At 36.4% G+C, this 18,844-nt stretch overlaps 1 protein-coding gene across 1 annotated transcript in view; it reads left to right on the top strand.

The window, feature by feature from the left end:
* The window catches only part of stk10 (serine/threonine kinase 10), a 43,269-nt gene that overhangs the window by 11,665 nt on the left and 12,760 nt on the right, over positions 1 to 18,844 (top strand). Inside the window, exons 2-7 of the mRNA XM_015405151.1 lie at positions 3,468 to 3,632; positions 10,441 to 10,489; positions 11,018 to 11,167; positions 14,250 to 14,322; positions 16,355 to 16,549; positions 16,990 to 17,071. Of these exons, the coding sequence (XP_015260637.1) occupies positions 3,468 to 3,632; positions 10,441 to 10,489; positions 11,018 to 11,167; positions 14,250 to 14,322; positions 16,355 to 16,549; positions 16,990 to 17,071 (714 nt within the window). The remainder of the gene's footprint in view (positions 1 to 3,467; positions 3,633 to 10,440; positions 10,490 to 11,017; positions 11,168 to 14,249; positions 14,323 to 16,354; positions 16,550 to 16,989; positions 17,072 to 18,844) is intronic.

The raw sequence follows: 18,844 nt of genomic DNA, 5'->3' as shown, positions 1-18,844 counted from the left end.
TAACTCTGTCAATACAGGCTCTGTGTTGACGTTATTTCTCATCTTGATTCATTTAAAAAGCGTATGCCTGACTGTAAGTAGGACGAGTGTAAACAGATGGCAGACATGGTGTCGTGGTAGAGGGCTGTTATAAGCTCAATGATTTAAATGTTTGCCCACTGACACATGGGCTCAGATATTCAACTTTTACTGCTTGTCCTTTTCCTTACAGTGAGCAGAGGTTGCAAAGAGGTGATTACATTTCATTCATAATCTGATAACATAATCAGTGGAGGTAAACCAAAGTTTGCTGCAGGTTGCATTTGTACAGTGAAGACATCAAATAATTAATAATTTTTAATGAGAACGTATCTCAGAAGTTTAGAAACTGATATGTAGACAGATGGAAAATGGATGTTTATTTTTCTTATTGAAAATCAGGAAATTTAAAACCAGAGATGAATTTATCAATTGACCAGAAATGCAAATCATATTTTTTTTTCCATCGATTGGTAAATTTTGTTTATTTTTTCTAGCTACTCCTCACTATTTATCACCCTATAGCCATATGTGAAGAGATCTGTGGAAAAATATGGGTAATCTTGTAATCATTTCTCTTTATTGAATATAAAGGCAATACCTCATCTGTGGTATTAAGGTAAATGAAACCATCGGCATTTATCAATAAAATCTAATGGTTAGCAAAGGCCTGATTAATAAATTGATAAGAGAATTAATTTTTAACCCTTTAAAATGTGTAGTCTTATGTGTCACACCTAAATAAAAATAGAATGGCAGTATTCTATTTTTTTTTTTTTTATGTAATGGGAGATAAAATACTAGTAATATAGCTGAGTGGGGAAGCAGATTTTACAGATAAAGATTTGGTCATCTCTGCATTAACAAATGTTAGTAATATCTGAAACTTGTGTGATGCCTAAAACCACAACTTTAAAAACACTTGAAGGCAATAGTCAGTTATCACAGTTCATGTTTAACCTTTACTACCATAAAGAGATGGAAAAACAAGCTCCACCTTCTGTGGAATGGGCTCAAGCTTGAAATTGCCCCTGTTTTTTCCTGATAATATTTCATTTTGCTTTGAGTCGTTGATTCCCTCATTGCAAAACAGTAAAGAAAAGAGCAGTTTGGTTTTATGCCAGCTTCCAGAACAGCATTTTGCATGCATAAGACAAATGCAACTAACACACAAGATCCTTAGTAAATAGTGTTTGAAGTTTCACTGCGTTAAAGCTCTTATCATTATGACATTTTTTCAGGGAAGCATGTGTTTGCTTCAGAGGGATGAACTGCATTCTGCACATATCAAAATGGCAGTTCTCTGTAGCAAGACCTTTGGTGTTAAACTGGTCTGCCCGCAGTCCAGACATGTTACTTTCTGAAAGCATTTGATGCTTTAAAAGTGAGAAAAATAAAATTGTTGGTTGATTCTAGTCAGTTTAGGTTTCTATATCAAGCAAGTTTTAAAAAGGTGTAAAATGTTTTCACACTCAGACAAGTCATTTGTGGGACGCTGGCTTAAATAGTTCCAGACCTGCTGCTTTTGCTATGCAGCAAATTGATAGAAACAAAGAAGTCAGTTAGATGAAACAAAAGACTAAGAATAAAGTCCATTGGTGAACAACTGTGGAAACCAGACCCAAACAAAGCCATAGATTGTTGTTGTAGGAGAGAAGAATCTGTGGTTTGAAACGGGGAATTGTTGTTTTCTCTTGGTATGACTCCAAGCCGCTACAGTACACAGTCAGCTGGAGTTTTACTCCCCAAGGGCCGTTAATGTCAAGCAAGCTGCCTCTTTACTACATAACTTCAACATTTTGGAATCTGCATCCTTTTTTTAACTGTCTTTTCATAATAAACAAGCATCCAGCCACTTGCATCAAAGTTAGCAGGACTCTACTAAATGCACTGAGGTGTTTAAGAATTACAGTACTTCCATTGTTTGGGTGGGTACCCCTTTGTAAGAGTCGCATACAAAAATTGTGCCTTTATAATCTTGAGGACCCTCTTTGACGTCATGCATTCTCGCTTGCTATTGAAATGTACAAGGCCATGAATCTGTTGTCCACCCTCTGGGCTCTGACTCGCCTTCCGAGTCATCAGAAGACCAGAGGCACATTCCTCAGCCATGTTGCAAAAAGGATGTTAACATATGAGGGTAATTTTGTTTTTTAAGCTGAAGAGTTGAGGAGCTGAATAGCATCCTTTTGATTTGGGAAAAGTTGTAAAGTTCTAGAAGTTAAAGCCTTTTGTTTGTGCCATTCTTAAATTTTTCACGGGGGTCTGGTAACATCCAGCAAAGTTCAGGACGTCTTCTTTGAAACCTCAGCAAAAACCCTGTCTGGTCGACTCGTCCTGACTTACACCCATGATTTGTTTTGGCTCTGTCTTTGCAGCACCAAACTCCAATATTAGTTGTACAGTCAAAGTGTCACTTTCTGTGTTTGCTGTTGAGGCTCGTTAACCAACTGACTAATGGTTTGGTGTTGGACAGTGTCCTGTTGACTCATTCTGTGGTGTTTTCTTTAAAGAGTTTGGGGCTGATTAGCTTCTCTGGAATTTTTGTCATAGTTCATAGTTCCACATCATGCATGTGGCAATACATGAAGGATGCATGTCCCTCAGGGCCTGTAAGAAAACATCTGAACAAACATATCAGCCTCAGTGAAATATGAACATATGAAACCGCAGCAGAATGTTTAGACTGTTTCATTCCTGCAGAGATGTGTACCCAAATACCTGCATAACTGAGTTGTGGTAGTAGCGTGAGATTTTCTCACTGAGTTAACTTGTTGCAAGATAGTTGAAATAATCTTTGTGGACTCAAGTAAAAAGAAGCCTCTACAATCTGATAATTAGATCTTTTAAAATTATTTGTATATTACTGTTTCATATTTGCACGAATAAAATGGCAAGCTATTGTACAGCCTTTCTATTATCTTATGAAGTCTTGCTCTCTCCTGCTGCTAAGCAACTTTAATAAACTAGACACATATTGCTGTGTAGTTTGTATCTTTCTGTTTCATCAAAGTATTCTGACACCATAGGCTCTTATTTGAAAGAAGACTGAATGAAGGGCTGTAGACCTATTGGGAGGACAAAAAATTAAGATCTGTGTGTTGAAGTTGAAATCTTTGTGTATGGGTCTCTGCTCTACCCCTGGCCTGCTGCTGCTGCTCCCTCCCCATTGATGAAGATTTTCATTTTGTATATAATAATCATTTAATTAGGCTCATAAATATATGTTTACTTTTAGTTGCAGCCATGTGTTATGTGAAAATGTAAAAAAGTCCCTACCCTCTAGACGTATGAAATTCTTAATCTCCCTTTATTTCAGCCAAGGAGAATTTTAAGTTTATTTTAAATTGCATGGCTGTAAGTGAAATAACTGATGTGCAACAATTCTGACCTGAACATTACATTTGATATAATCTTTTTGAAATGATTGTTATTTTGTTTTTTTGTAGGCCAGCAACAAGGAAACTGGTATTCTGGCTGCAGCCAAAGTGATTGAGACCAAATGTGAGGAAGAGCTGGAGGACTACATGGTCGAGATTGACATCCTGGCTAAATGTGACCATCCCTACATCGTCAAGCTTCTCGATGCATTTTATTATGAAAACAAACTCTGGGTATGTTAATCACTCTGTCTGCTTTAAAATGTTTCTTTACTGTGGGTTAATATTCTTGAAGCTGATAAAGAGAACATTTTCTTTAAACAAACTCTACACTTTGAAAAGAGATTTATACTCTTTCTGTTAATATAGCTTTGAGTTTTTCAGGGTACGTACTGAATTGACAACATTTGCAAATTTTCAAAGCTCACTTTTTCCTTCCGACCTTTTCGCATCGAGAACACAAAGTCCAAGTTTGGCTTTCTTTCATAACAGCCACTTTTTCATTTTTATTTATTTATTTTTTTAAGTACTCATCCAACAGCTGTTATCTTCCTTGACATGAATTTCTGTCGCTCCTCCAGAGTTAACATGGGCCTGTTGGCTGCTTCTTTGATAGATGCTCTTTTAGACCTTTTTTGGGTAAAGATCCACGCATGGTAGGTTTGTACAAATTCTATAGGCTTTCATTTTCAGATGATGGATTGAACACTGCTCCATAGGATGTTCAAAGGTTGAAATGTTGGATAACAACAACGTTTTTGTCTTCTGCACAACTCCGTGATCTGTCATAGGTTTTGCTATTTCTCATGATGCTGTTTGCTTGCTAATATTCTTTAGCATAATAGCTGGATCGATGTTAAGATTAAAATTAAAGAGTCTTCTTACTGACGACTTCTAATTTGTTATTTTTTATTTTATTTTTTGCAACTCCAGCTCACCTTGAGTACACTTCTGTCAAAACATAAAGATATTACCCCATCCTCATGCTAAAGTTACTGCAAGAAAGATCAATTCAATTCATGTTGGGGTTTTTTTTTTGCCTTTTAAATCATTTTTCATCTCCACACTTGCACTTTGGGTCCAGAGTAAACTGCTCTTGTAATCTTCCCACACTCAGGCCAAAGCAAATAAGGTTGACCTCATGTTGGGGGGGGGCAGTCTTGCATATCTGAGAAACTGCTATGCAGGGTCAAGTCTAAAGATAGGTGTGAGGAACATGTACTTTTCTGGAGAAACAAAATAGTATTAAATAGCTTAACTAACATATTTTCCACTTGGGCATTATAAATGTCTTCAAATATTAGAAACAGGTGCAAATTGATATAAAATGACTAGTTTTACATAGATGTGAGAGAAAAGCACTAGATTGTGAATATTCTTTTGTGTCTCAGTTCTTGGCTCTAGCTATATGGTTGTAGACAAACGTTAGCAGTTTTCCAGCTGCTCTGGCTTAAAGCAAAAAAGCCATTTAGAAAAAAGTCGATAGTCTCACATAAAACGTGTTTACAACTTTGCTTGGTGGGTCGTTATTTTTTCACCCACCCTAACATCTGCAGCCATGAAGAATACATAAAAAGCTCAATTTAAATCAACCAGAGCTGTTCTTTGCAAGACTGATAATTACTTATAAAATGCTTTGAAATAAAGGGAAGTTTTAATGCTGTTGTATTATATTATTTTACAGAGCAAAAATACAGTTATTGTTTATATTTATTTACAGAGATTGTTACATATGAAGTGATAGATTTAGCATAATGACTGGTGCCACACCCATTGGCAACTCTTAACAATTTTAACAAAAAACATGCAACTCTGCAGTTATTTACCTTATTACAGGTCTAAGCTGATCGTTATCCATTAATCTTTATTGAAATCTTTAAAAATGATTTCCTGCAGCGCAGAGGTGACTTGACACACATTTCTCTTAACTGTTCAATATGGGAAAGACTGAGAATGTCCTAGCAAGGCAGATGGGTATTAAAATTCCTTAGTCAATGGGAACTAGAAAATTGCTGCTCATCCAGTCTTGCCCTTTTCTACAGTAAACCAATGATTTAAATGTTTACAGCTAGACAGAACTGTGACAAGCGTGACTAGATGGGGCCCCAAGCTTATTGCCTCTTTGAAAAGAAAGAATGATTGTAAAGAAATGCTCAATTCTCAGTCTGAAAAGTGCAACGGTGAGTGTAAACCTATAACTCTGTGATATTCAGTTCAGTAACATACATAAAATGATTTTTGGGCATTTCCTTTTATCTGTCAAGCTCTGCCTTGTGATCATCATTTGGGCTGTCTAAATGCATTGTATTTTTTTTTAAAACACATGCATTTGATCTACGGTACTCACATTTGATTCTGCTAAGCAATGCAGCTTTAGATTAAACTCCCCACTAATCACTTTAAATGTAACACAAAGAATCGCCTCTGTGTCGCATCAGACCAATGTTCTGATGTCTCTTTTGATCTGCTAACAGACGATCTATAACTACGTTTTATGGTCAAGATTCCCACCTGTAAAAATGTTTTCAGCTTGGATGTAATGATTTAACTGTTTACTGTCGCGGAAACCCAGAACATAACTGGAACATACAAGAGTTTACTCTGAGGCACATTAGCCATACAATTGACCACAAGCTGTTTGAAAATGGAACAGTACAATTGAGACGCATTTTAAACTGGACAGACTTGATCAATAAATTGGTCTTAACTTGAGTGTCGCCTCTACACTCAGTTGCGTCAAGTTGTAGTTCTAGCTGCGTTTACCTTAAATTCCTGAAAATTTAAGGTGGGACCCTTCCTGTCGTTTAAGCTGGTATGTCAGATATAACAAACACGTCTTTTTGTGTATAACCACACACTTCCTGTGGGTTTGTGTGTCTGCATGAGAGCTGCAGCTTTTGCTTCATTATCTCTGTGTTTTAAGTTGTTCTGAGATACTAATATGACTTTGAAATTTCAAATTTTAGATTATTGGTCTAATGAGCAGTAATGAAAAGTTATAATTATGTGTAAAAATGCTAACTTCTTAACTAACCCAGTGTTTAGTGATGGGGCCTCAGTAACCCAACAGTGTGATGTGCTGGGCAGGGTATGCAGCTTTAGTCCAGTAAGCGCCCACACCCCTTCCGCTTTCTACTTATAATGAGAGGAAGAAAGAGGTGAGTTTTTTTTTTCTCCTACTTTGGGAAACTATCTAGTATTAAAGAGAGCAAAAGAACATGCCTCACAGCGTGAGAAAAAGAGGGCCTTTAAGGTGGTCCTGACATCAGTAAGCTTAGAAGAATAAACAGAAAGAGGGAGAAGAACAGAGGGTCATTGAACAGATGGAGAATAATGGTTGAAAAGGGGACAAATGCACATTACTTACTGCAGTTACTTTAGGTGTGAAGAAATATTCAGCCCTCATGTCTTCAGAACTTTGCTTTACTTATAAAAACACTGAACATTTCCTCCTCCCCTGATATTCTAAAATAACCTGATTCGAGGACAGTTCACTTTGTCTCCCAGCAATCATCTTTGTAAAGATGTGGTTACTTTGTGCAGTTTGGGTAGAATAGGACCTTTGTCCTCATTCTTCACAGACTGCTTGCTTGTCATTTCCCAAACTAGAGCTTTCATGCAGTTACGCTTGAGGATAAATTCAAACTGCAGCCCTTCATCTTCTGTGAAGTTTAAAAGTTAATGTAAGACATCATAATGACCTTTTATTTATAGCAACTTTGCATATGCTAAACGCACATCTACTGTACAGTATATGTAGTTTAACACCTGGCTTTTCTCACACATGTGGATACAGAACATATACAATATCAGAACATTGTACTTGGACATAGCTGCTGCGTCAACTTCTCAGTATTTACTGTAGTTTTGTTTATCCTCTTTCTGCATTAGAGTCCAGAATAAAGAGTCCTTAATATTATATGCCCATAATGAAATTTTGGTGCACAATATCATATGCATGCTTTCAATTGTGACCCTATGAAAATTTGTGATTAGCTGAATAGAAAGTTTAATCAATTTTAACTTCCTGGGAAGGAGAAGCATATACACCTCAGCCATATTGAGGCTATGCTCCTCTACTATGCTGTCTCACATAAATGTTTTCCTGAGGATTAAGTATTACTAGCACATATATAAACCTTTTAACGTGTTTCTACTGAATTTTGCACCTCATCTATTTATTTATTTTTTGCACCACTCTGAACCTTCCATATCAATGCCTTTTTGCACCATGTCTCCTACACTGTTTACATTTTGATCACTGCTGCATTTTATTAATGGAAATGTTCATTTTCACTGCTAGGCTGCTGCTCATTCACTGTTGGAAAGCTCTATAAAACAAAATTTCGTTTTGTATGCACTCTTTTTTTATACAAATTGACAATAAAGATTGTCTAAGTCCAACACTTTTAGCTTAGAAACGTTGCTGTTTAAACAATACTATTTCGTTACAAGAGCTGGTTCTAAACCCGGAATTTTTTTCCTTTTACCGAAAAATGTTGAGTTATGATAAAATATTTATAGATGACTATTGAATAGTATCTATTTAAGGAAATTATTAGCTGCTTATTGAAAACTTAAAGCAGGGTTTAGTAGTTCCCTGCTGTTTAAAGCTAAAACTGAGTCATTGTAAATATGTGTGTATCCACAGATACTGTATGTCAGGTTAACGTTTGTTCTTTGACATCGATGAAGTTTATATAAAAGGACTGTAACTCTGTGATTTAGTTGATTATTTTTTTTGGTTGGCCTCGAAAGGTACATCAGTATAACTTGTTTGGCTCTAGTTTCATTGCCTCTAAAACCAGCCTTCAGATTTGTAGAGTAGACGGTTCAAAGAACAGTTTCAACCCTTTAGGAAATCACTGTGTTGCTATGCAGTCTGGATCGATCTTGTACTCTGTCATTTTAGTTATTCTTGTATGGTTTTAAAGAAGGTCTTTGTTGGCAACTGAACTTTTCAAGTTCTTTCACCTCAGACAAAGTTAAGCTGTAAATCACAATGTAGCCACTAATTACCTAAATGGTGGACAATACAGAGTAAAGACTGCTTCGTATATTCTAAATCGTATATACAATCGGAATAATAACACAAAACACAAAAAAAATGCTTTTTTTTTTCTTAAACATTCAGTTCTATTTATGCTATTATGATGTATTTATTAAATAGAAATGTTCTGATTTTAATAATTTTACTTCTGTTTGAAGTAGGCATTTTTTTAAATTTTTATTTTTTTAACCTTTTTTTATGTTTAGTCTTCCTGTAAATCTCAGACAGAGTTTTAGTTTATTTGTGCTCCACCCGCAGTGGACATGCTCTGTGAGCAGCTTGACCAGTTGGGGCACATTCTTCTCTGTAGAACCAGGACGTCACCCAAAATTCCTATGGGCGAAACTATTGCTCTTGCTCACAGACACCAAAACAAAAATAATGTGTGAATAGATTTATACTCCTGTTCCTTTCACTCTAGAATTGCTAGTTTTAAAACTTTAAATATTTTCTATCTCAAGGAATTTTTAACTTATTTTCAAGTAACAACAAAGCTTCTACTGTACCAATTGCCATTGTAATGACTGGAAATGTAAAACAGAATTGAAGAAGGAGCTGGACTTTGTCAGCTTAGTTAGTATGTAGACCCAAAACTTCTATAATTAAAAGTATAGTGGAGGGAGGATGTTCTTTTTCCGGGTGCATCATCAAAATAAGTGGTCCTCCTAACTGTCAATCATTCTGGTGATATGTTTACATAAAGCCGTCCTATGTGCTCGTCCCCATTTTCACTTACCGGTGGTAAGTCTAACATAGTGGAAAAATGACAAATCTTCTTTTTAAAAGTAAGCTTTTATGAGCGACGCAAACAGCAACTTGTAAACAGAGCTTGCACAAGGAGAGATGGGCTCGTGCATGCTCTCGTTTGATAGACATTCTCTCTCTGGAGCAGGTACAGGGTTGTGCATATGAATTATTATTTTTTTTTTTAAAGTAGAGAGGGCGGGTCTTCGCGAAAATCCTCCTTTATACTTTTAAATGTTTTTATCTGGTAAATATTGAATTTAAATGGCCTTCAGCACTAGTAAGAAGATTTAATTATGTAAAGAAAACACAAAGGTTTAAAATTTCTTTCAAACAATCAAATTGTAGTCCAATTTTAATCATTGAAAAGCACGGCACCTTTACCACATTTAAATTCTCTACAAATATTTTTTTTTTTTCTTGAAAATGATAAGCATGCAAAGAGGAATTTCAGGCTCTGATAGCGGTTTTTGGTGAATGTTTGCAGTGCATGTGTTCCTTTGTTGGTTTTAGAAGGCTTGGCTAAAATGCCACTCCTTGTCCTGTGCTAGCCTGATACATTGACAGAGTTGTCATAGCATACAGTGACAATGTAATTATATCAGGATGAGATCATGTCACAGGTATGTTCCAACATTGCCTGGGCTTAACCTCTTACTGTTGAAAATCGAAGTATCGGCTGCTTTGTTTACACGCTTACTCATCAATCCCGATACCTAAGGTTTTTGTAAAAAGATCTTTCTGGTTTGGAAATTTGTTGGCATTTCTTTTTTGCATTTTTGAGCTTTTTATAAATAAGAACAGCCTCATGGATCTTAAATGTCTAAATATGTGCAACTGTAGTCACAGAGACATTAAACTGCTTGCCATTTGTCTTATAGCCTTTCCTTTTAATTGCTTGTCTGTTTTTCTTCCAAATGTCCTGAAAATACCCTTTGTTTCCTCTTGTCCATGTTGAGTGTGGTACACACCATGCCACCAAACAGCTCAGTGACCACCTGTAGCCCTATATATAGGCCCACTTACTGGTTACAAGATTGTGCTGATTATAAGATCATAGACAGCTGTAATGTTAATTAGTGGACACACTGTTATTTAAAATATCCATTTGGTCACATTTTTTTTCAGTCTTTCATTCTTGAGTAGCCCTCATTCTATTGAACCATGGTGGAAAAGCAATGTTTGACTAAATGTAAAAATTGTCCTTGCATATATTCAGTTATTCTTTACTTATCTCTGCTTTCACAGATCATGATTGAATTCTGCGCTGGAGGTGCAGTAGATGCCAACATGCTAGGTAATTTTTTTTTTTTTTTTTTTTTGGCTTCACCTTTCTCAACAGCACTCATGCCCCAAGTGAATCGTAGTATCCATATTTCCCCCTATACAGTAGTTCTCCTGTTCAGTTCAAAAGCTGGACTGAATAGCACAGACTTAGTGGGGTCTTTGAGTGTGAGAAAGCCCCTTGGCCTGTTTTCATTGGATAATTCCCCTCCAAATAATAATCTGTACCCCTTTGTGAGGCTAACTAAACATAGATAAAGCAGTATAAGGTCTGTGAACCTTTGACTTTTTTTCTGGCATTACATATCCAGCAACAACATATGAACTGAAATCACAGGTTTTCCTTGTGATGTTTTCTCTCATGGCAGTCACACAGTAGCTCAGTCCTCCACACTTAGCTCTGCCATGATACTTTACAGAATCAATGCCCTTGTTTAAGGTTTCCCTGCAGTTCTAAAAGTTGCTTAATTTTGCTTATACCCACTCCTGATATTTGCTGCTTAGTAAAGATCATTTTCTCATCTACTTTGGCTTTTATCAGAGTTGGATCGTGGACTAACTGAGCCACAGATCAGGGTGGTCTGTAGACAAATGCTGGAGGCTCTTGACTACCTCCACCGCATGAAGATCATCCATAGAGACCTGAAGGCCGGCAATGTCCTCCTTACAATCGATGGGAACATAAAACTAGGTAAGGGTTTACATTTTCAGTGCATGGGTGTTCATTTGAGAAATAACAGAAACTTTTCCAAATGCAGATTTAAAAAAAGAATGTTTAGATGCTCATTGCATCCAAAACTGTGTGGAATTGGTCCTGACGGGAAGGTGTATTTATTCTGCTTTAGGAAAAAAGACCAAAGGTTTATGTTAGAAAGAGCAACCTATAGGTCATATGCATAATCACATTGTAAACTTATGTTTTCTTCATATACTTTTTACGATTTTTCATGCTACCCCCTCAAAGCATAATGGATCTTATTTGATTGATCAACACAGCATAGTTCAAGGAGTAATCTACAGATCAGGAGGCTGAAAATGTTGCCCATTACTTTTGAAAATAGCTTAAGCTCTGTCATAGCCATCTCATCTTTGAACATCAGTTTCCAAGTTTTACTGACTGGATTAAGATGTAAACTTAAACCTAGAAATTGTACCTCTGGTTTCATATTTTATGTTGTCATCCAGCATGTCTTTGCCCTGTTCTTAAGTGTTTTGCAGCCTTTGAAAGGTCCTGTGTTTAGCTGCCTTGTCCCACATATGCACACAAGCATAGAATTGCAGACACTGCAGCCCTCCTGCAGCTCTCCTGCAGCCCGGTCCACGGGCAATATACAAGCGTTGTGTGGGAAAAAGCATCTGAAAATGTGACATTTTTTCCTATATTGATGTTTTAAAGCGTTCCTCACATTCCTCACATTGCACAGCTGAAGCTGTTGACCCAACCCAAAGCCCAATGTGTTTTAGATTAAAGCATGGATATCCAGAAAAGCACAAAGCTGTATCAAAAAGTAGTTTGAGTTCAGGAGGTCAGCATTTGCGCCCAACTTCAAACAGAAATATGTCTTGTTTTATAGAACTTTTTCTTGATGAACTGACTAAAGAGTAGGAGGAACTTTAAGAGCTTAATTTCCTTGTGGAACCAGCTTTTACACTGGTTTTGTTTTGGTGTATTTTTTTTTCTCATCTTGCCAAGTGAATCATTTTGCCAGTCATGCTAGTCTCACTGAGCTGGACTCTGTGCCCAACATTCCTCCCCAGTGCAGCCACAGTTGGATTTAATCGCTGGGAGTTGCCTCTTTAAACTCATTATGTCATGACATGGACTCATTTACGGTCTCCAAAATAATCTAACTACATGTTAATTTAAACAAGGCTGCAATTAAGAGTTTCTGAGGTCGGCCAAGTGTATCAAAATGACCAAGCAAAACACAGCATTAAACTCTGTGTTCTACTATTTTTCTTGCAGAAGTCTTTATCATTAAGGGTTTGCTTACAGTGCCTTGCTAAAGTATTTACAGCCACTAAAACGTTTCCTTCCAAGACTTTCTATTTAGCTTCATCACTTTGCCACCAAACACATGACAGCTGGTCAATGTGGATGAGGAAAGAGCCTACCCACACAATAATACTGTCACCTCCATGTTCCACTGTTATATGCAGTTTTTGGGTGATGTAGTCTGGTTGTCTCTAACTGCAAACATTTTGTTCTATGAAAGCAAGATGATCACATCTTCTTTCCCATGCCTGCCATGTCCCCTACATAGCTTGTGGTAATTATTAAACAGGACTTCTTAAGTCTGTTTGTATACAGTGACTTCTTTTTACGGCATCATAAAGGCCCGATTTATGGAACATAGAAATAAACATAGGCATGTCATCAGAGTCTAACAGCTGAGCTGTTGATCTTTACAGCTCCTCCAGATTTACTAAGGGGCCTCTTGGCTGCTTCTCTGATCAAAGTTCAATTTTCTTGGACTGAAAGTTTAAGTGTACATTCATGTTCTTTTTTGGGGGGTATATTACAGGCAGACAAAACTCTTCGATTTTCAGATAGGTTTGGTTTTATTTATCTTATTTATGTTGCCAGAATTTTCCTAAATGTTTCATGGAAACTTGGAGAATAATACCAGAACTATCTCAGGCCCTAAACTATTGGCTGCAATACAGCAGTTCTCAAAAAAATAAAAATAAAAATTATATAATAATACCTTCCATTCACACATCTATAATAGTAATAAAACAGCATCAACAACCAATGTGTTTCCATTTCTAAGTGATGTTTTAATATAAATGCATAAATATTCTTTATCATAATTTTAATTGTTTTATTTCTGTAGAGGATCTCAAGGTCATACTTATTGATCTATGATCCCACTTTGAGAATCTATGCTATAACAAACCTCGGCTTTGTTTTGATTGAAGCATATTGTGTTTTGGCTTTATTTTATTTGTAAAACAAATATTATACATTCTTTGCCTTCTGCTTTACAATTATTAGTCTTATTCTAATCTGTCGCATTCAACCATTGATGTGATTGGCTATAATAATGTAGTAATGTTCAAGAGTCATGCAGGGACTTCTGAAAGTATTGTATGTTTGACACTTTGCACACATCTATGAATTGTATGCACTGATATCTTGAAGAAATCCCACCAGACCTCTGCTAAGAGTGCTTTTTGACCCCCTGCTAATTTATCTGCTGTTGTAGCATCTTCAAGTTCTTTATTTAGCATTGTGGTGACCTGCAGGAACGATGGCAAATATTTGATAGAAACTTTGCTCTATATAAAGTAATGCAAACAGGAAAACATCCAATTGTTTATTCTCTTACTAAGCAGTGTTTATTTCAACATAAAAAAAATAAATAAAAAAAACGGCACTGGGTGCATTTTGTTTGCTGCAATGTAAAAAACATTGCGTTGTGTTGAAAGGAGTCTGAATTTCAGTCCCGAAAACAGAACATAAAGTTAATTAAAGGAGAACCCCTGATGTGCAGACTCTAAAGGCCTCTGCAAAAACAACTCTCTCTGCTGGCTGTGGCACATACTTACTTGCAAAGAGAAGAAATATAATCTAAGCTCTGGAATCAGAGGGAACATTGTAGCCCTGTAATCTTAAGTGCTTTTCAGAGCATTGGGATGGCGCGTATGGAAAACTGTCTATAAATTTAATCATTTTGGTTTTCTTTTCCTTAACGGATTTTGTGACAGATTTAGTCGCTATTTTTCATCAGCTATGTTAATTTGTTCTATTTATGTTTTTCTCCTTGCAGCGGATTTTGGTGTGTCTGCAAAAAACACCAAAACCTTACAGAGAAGGGATTCTTTCATTGGGACGCCATACTGGTAAGAAACTAACTCTGCATCATGACAGATGATTCAAGGGGCTTAAAGTTAAACAGAAAGTAGCAACAAAGTGACTACTCTCCTAAACATTTCAGAGTAATGATTCAAATGTTTAAAACAAGCAGGAGGGCAGAAAAAACATATCTAAACTTTACCGTTGGAAAAACATTGAGAAGACTTGAGATCTATTACAACAAATGTTGCAGCCAGCTTTCCATTAGGGATGCAGTTATTTTAAAGGACAGCTATGTGAGCTCCACATTAAAGAAAATATAAATACTTTGTCATCATTCTTCCTATTTCTAAAAGAAGTGTCAGTTGAAAGAGAACATGTCCACGAATGTATCAGCCAGAGATAATCAATCTTTTAGTTTTCTATTGATCCATTCTAATGGGTGATCAAAGTGTCAAAAAAATTGAAAATGTGACATTCCTTGCCGATTCTATAATTGCATCAAAACTAAACTTACCAACTATTTTGAATGGATAAACACAGCAACTTTTGAATGCACTTTTTTCAGTTAACCTCTTAACATCCACCTAATTTTGGGTAATCCTCAACTATTTTGCATACCCAAATGGAAAAGCAAATCACTTAGGAACTGTAAGCCCAAATTACATGTGCAATACATTGTTTGAAAGCTAACACCCTCTAGTTTCCTAATATATAAATTTAAATTGGGTGACTAGAACATAGACCAACCTGCGTTAGTTCAAACATGACTCAAAGATGTTTTTTTTTTTTTTTTTTTTTTATTCTCGGAAAAGATGGGTCTTTTCTGAACAGCGGTAATAAAAATATTCCCGGTTTTATTGTATGATATTTGTTCTACATCATTTCAACCATAAATGCTGAAAATTTCAGATCTCTAGCTATAACAGTTCCAGAGATGTGGGGCTTTGAACTTTTGGTGTCAGCTTGGAGCTGCGCACAATGGTTCCACCTGCTAGTAAAAATTTTTTAGAATGTAACCAAGAATTCTTTTTATTTCTTTGTTTTTTAACTGTAGCCAAAAGCGTCAAAACCAGAAGGAAAAACCTTCTATATTGTCTAATTTTGATTTGCAAAATATAGCCTGATTTTTTTTTTTTTAGAAAAAGTGTACAAATATAAAAAAATCTAAATCAATTACATTTTAATCTGCTGATGTATAAATTACTTTAATTATTACGGCTGATATTTTTTGTGCTTAAAGTTTTTTCACTTTAAATCTTGATGAGAAAAGCAAATATCCCATCATCAATGCATGGACTCTACTTCAGTCTGTCACCATTGTGCAGTTCTCCACATAAAAAAAAACTGGAACAGATCATGCCTGAACATTGTTCCACAGTTTGATCCGTAAAGTGAATATTTGTTGGAGCTGGTTAATCTGTGACTAGAACAGGTTATGATCCATGGATGAGAGCTGATAAGAGAACCTGTCCAGTTCTATTAAAACATGGTCGGAAAGCATGTTGCACGACAGGGCTGTTGGGAAATGAAGAGCACACAGTTTTGGTTTCTAACTTTTATTCTCTTTTTTTTTTTTTATACATAGAGCATATACAAAACGAAATTTCGAAAGTAAATGAACATTTTCATTCCATAAAGTGCAGCAGTGATCAAATGTTAATGGGGGCGGTGGAGGGGCATGGTGCAAAAAACGCATTGCTTTGGAAGTTCAGAGCATTAAGATATATGGTGCAAATATGCAGTATTTTTGGTTTGGTGTTGTCATTGTAATGCTTCATTAACAGTTTTTCAACAGTTCAGCAGTCCTGATGGCAGTGGAGAAGAAACTGTTCAGAAAAAAAATTATTTGCTCTATTCAAATTTTTTTTTCGTCAAGCCAGAGATAATCTGTATATAAATAAAAAATCAATTTAGTTAACTTAATTTACTTTACTACTTTAACTTACTATCAAATTTACTGCTCAGTTGTAGAAGAATTACTTTTATAACAAATGGAATAATTTTTTTAAGACTTCCTAATGCTGTACAGTCGGTTCCAACCATGTGGTATTTAAATATTTGATGTGCTTGTTTCAGGATGGCCCCAGAGGTGGTCATGTGTGAGACGATGAAGGATGCTCCGTACGACTACAAGGCTGACATCTGGTCTCTTGGCATCACCCTGATAGAGCTTGCACAAATCGAACCCCCTCACCATGAGCTCAATCCGATGAGGGTGCTGCTGAAGGTTGCCAAATCGGAGCCTCCAACCCTGGATTACCCTTACAAATGGTGACGATTTAAAATGCTTGATATAAAATTAAAATCAGCAATAAAAAAGTGTCAATATGATAGAGCAGGAAACTTGCTTTAAAAAAAAGATTTTTGTCATTTTTACGCTGGCATGGAAGACTCTAGACCTACAGTCGCCTTCCAAAAGTACAACTTAAGCACGAGGCAGGACTTAAATGGGTGCCAAACTATAACTCTTCCTATCAGATTTATGAGTCTTAATTTTTCAGCGCAGCTAATTTATTACCACAAAGTTATCAGCGATGAGTGGTTGAGTCATCATATGGTTGTGTAAAAGGGATGATCCGCTTGTGTCAACATTATGCATCTGGAAGTGTTATCCATGTTCTCAATGTGTTGCAACCCCTCTGCCATTCATCTACCCCTCTGACTTATATCCATTCATAAACTAAACCCTTTTTGTCTTTAATTTACTAAAGGTCGAAGGATTTTAATGACTTCTTGAAGAAGGCTTTGGATAAAAACCCAGAGACTCGCCCCAGTGCAGCCCAACTCTTAGAGGTAAGGCCCAATAAAGAGTGCACAGTTACAATCCAGCTGGTATTAGACAAGGCTGCACTTAAACATGTAATATAACTTTGCCATCAATTGTGCTTTGAAGAACCACAATCCTTTGAATGAAGGTGCAACGGGCTCAACCAATATCCTGAAAAGGGTTTATCTTTGGGATTTTATACAATAATGATTTAAAACATACAAAAAAGGATTTTTTTTTATTGAACTTTATAGATCTCACGTTTTTTGTATAGATTTTTTTATTTTTATCAGAGTCCACCTCGTGTAAGGCTTGTGACACTGATTAGAAATGGTAACCCTAACAGGGCTAATATAGAATTAATTACAAGGGGTTTATGAGATCCTGATTCTGTCTCATAGTCAGAGTTCCTGTTTCTGAAATTGCAAGCAGAGGAAATCAAAACAGAATGTTGGGTGTGGATTAAAGGAGGGGTAACATGTGCTAAAATTCATAGCCATAGTTTGCCTGTCTGTACCCCACAGCTGAGGAGGAGAATGCCAGATATTTGCAAGCTTGGACCATCCTCTTTATCTCAATTAGCAGGAGGCAGAGATGTTAAATCCAAGATCCACGCCCGGTGGGAATTCTGGGAGAGAGACGGGTGTGGTGCAGTTTTCTGGTTCTCTGCTGAAAGTTTTAGATGTTTATCATGCCTGCTGCTCCCAGTGTTTGCAGATAGTTTTGTGGGTAAGGCAGGCAGTGGTGTCTGATGATGTCACTTAGCTGGAAATTTGAGCAGTTTATTGGAATAAATCATTATAAACTTAAATACATGAATAAATGCTTGAAATCTGTGTGATGAAGCTTTTCAGGTGAAACAATAGTTTTCAGTTTAACCAGGTCTTTTTTTCCCACAATGCTTCAGAATGGTCATAAAGGCGCTTTGAAGCTTAGGCTTCCAATGATCAACGGACACTTAGCTTGTGTGTTACCCATAAGGCAGTAACTGAGTGCTGTTTGTCATTTGAGAGGCCGAAGCCTAATAAAGTACTTAAGGAGAAAGCCTCTACATAAACGACCGCCATCAAGCAGCACATACACACATCTACACAGTTCACGGTCCAGCACAGCTTGCAGCCTTTTCTCCTTTGTCAGCTGTTCCAATTAAATTGCACTCAAGTTCAAAGTAACTAAATAATGAATGATCAATGAATTTCCCCTTTGGCATCTGCCTTCTTAATTTAAATTTGTATTCCTTTTCACTGCAATGAAGTTGTATTTTAGCCTGAACACCAGCATTAGATAGTTTAATTGTGTTGCTGCTGTTGTTGCAGCTCCTCAGTAATTCACAGGTGGCCAAGCTTTCCCCCGCAGAGAAAGTTTCTTGTTTCCTTGCCTTTTGTTTGTTGGTTCCTGTTCTTACTTCAGCATTGAAATGTGTCTTTGTACAAGTTTATTTCGCTAGATTATATTCTTTATCTAGCAGGACTATTAAATTTTTTATTTGTGTTCAGGTTCAATGAACATGTTTATTTCAACTATCCATGATACTCGCCATGAAATTAACTTTTTACTGCACTAATCTTATCAGAAAAGGCTTTATATGCTTGGAAGAAAAAATTGATTTAAAAACCTTCTTTTAAGCAGAATCACGCATTTGTATCCAAAGAAACTTAGATAATCATAAAAGACAACTGAAATGGGGTCCAATGGATTTAATCATGCTTCCTTCTTTCTGTTTTGTAGTTGGTGAGGTTTCAGTATTAAGCATTCATAAATATGGTATAAATATCTAGAACTGCCACTGCAACCAGCAT

The sequence above is a fragment of the Cyprinodon variegatus genome, unplaced genomic scaffold (assembly GCF_000732505.1).
Source record: "Cyprinodon variegatus isolate N-32 unplaced genomic scaffold, C_variegatus-1.0 Scaffold36, whole genome shotgun sequence".
Taxonomy (NCBI): domain Eukaryota; kingdom Metazoa; phylum Chordata; class Actinopteri; order Cyprinodontiformes; family Cyprinodontidae; genus Cyprinodon; species Cyprinodon variegatus.
Note: the sequence above shows the minus strand (reverse complement) of the source record. Positions and strands in the feature narration are given on the sequence as shown.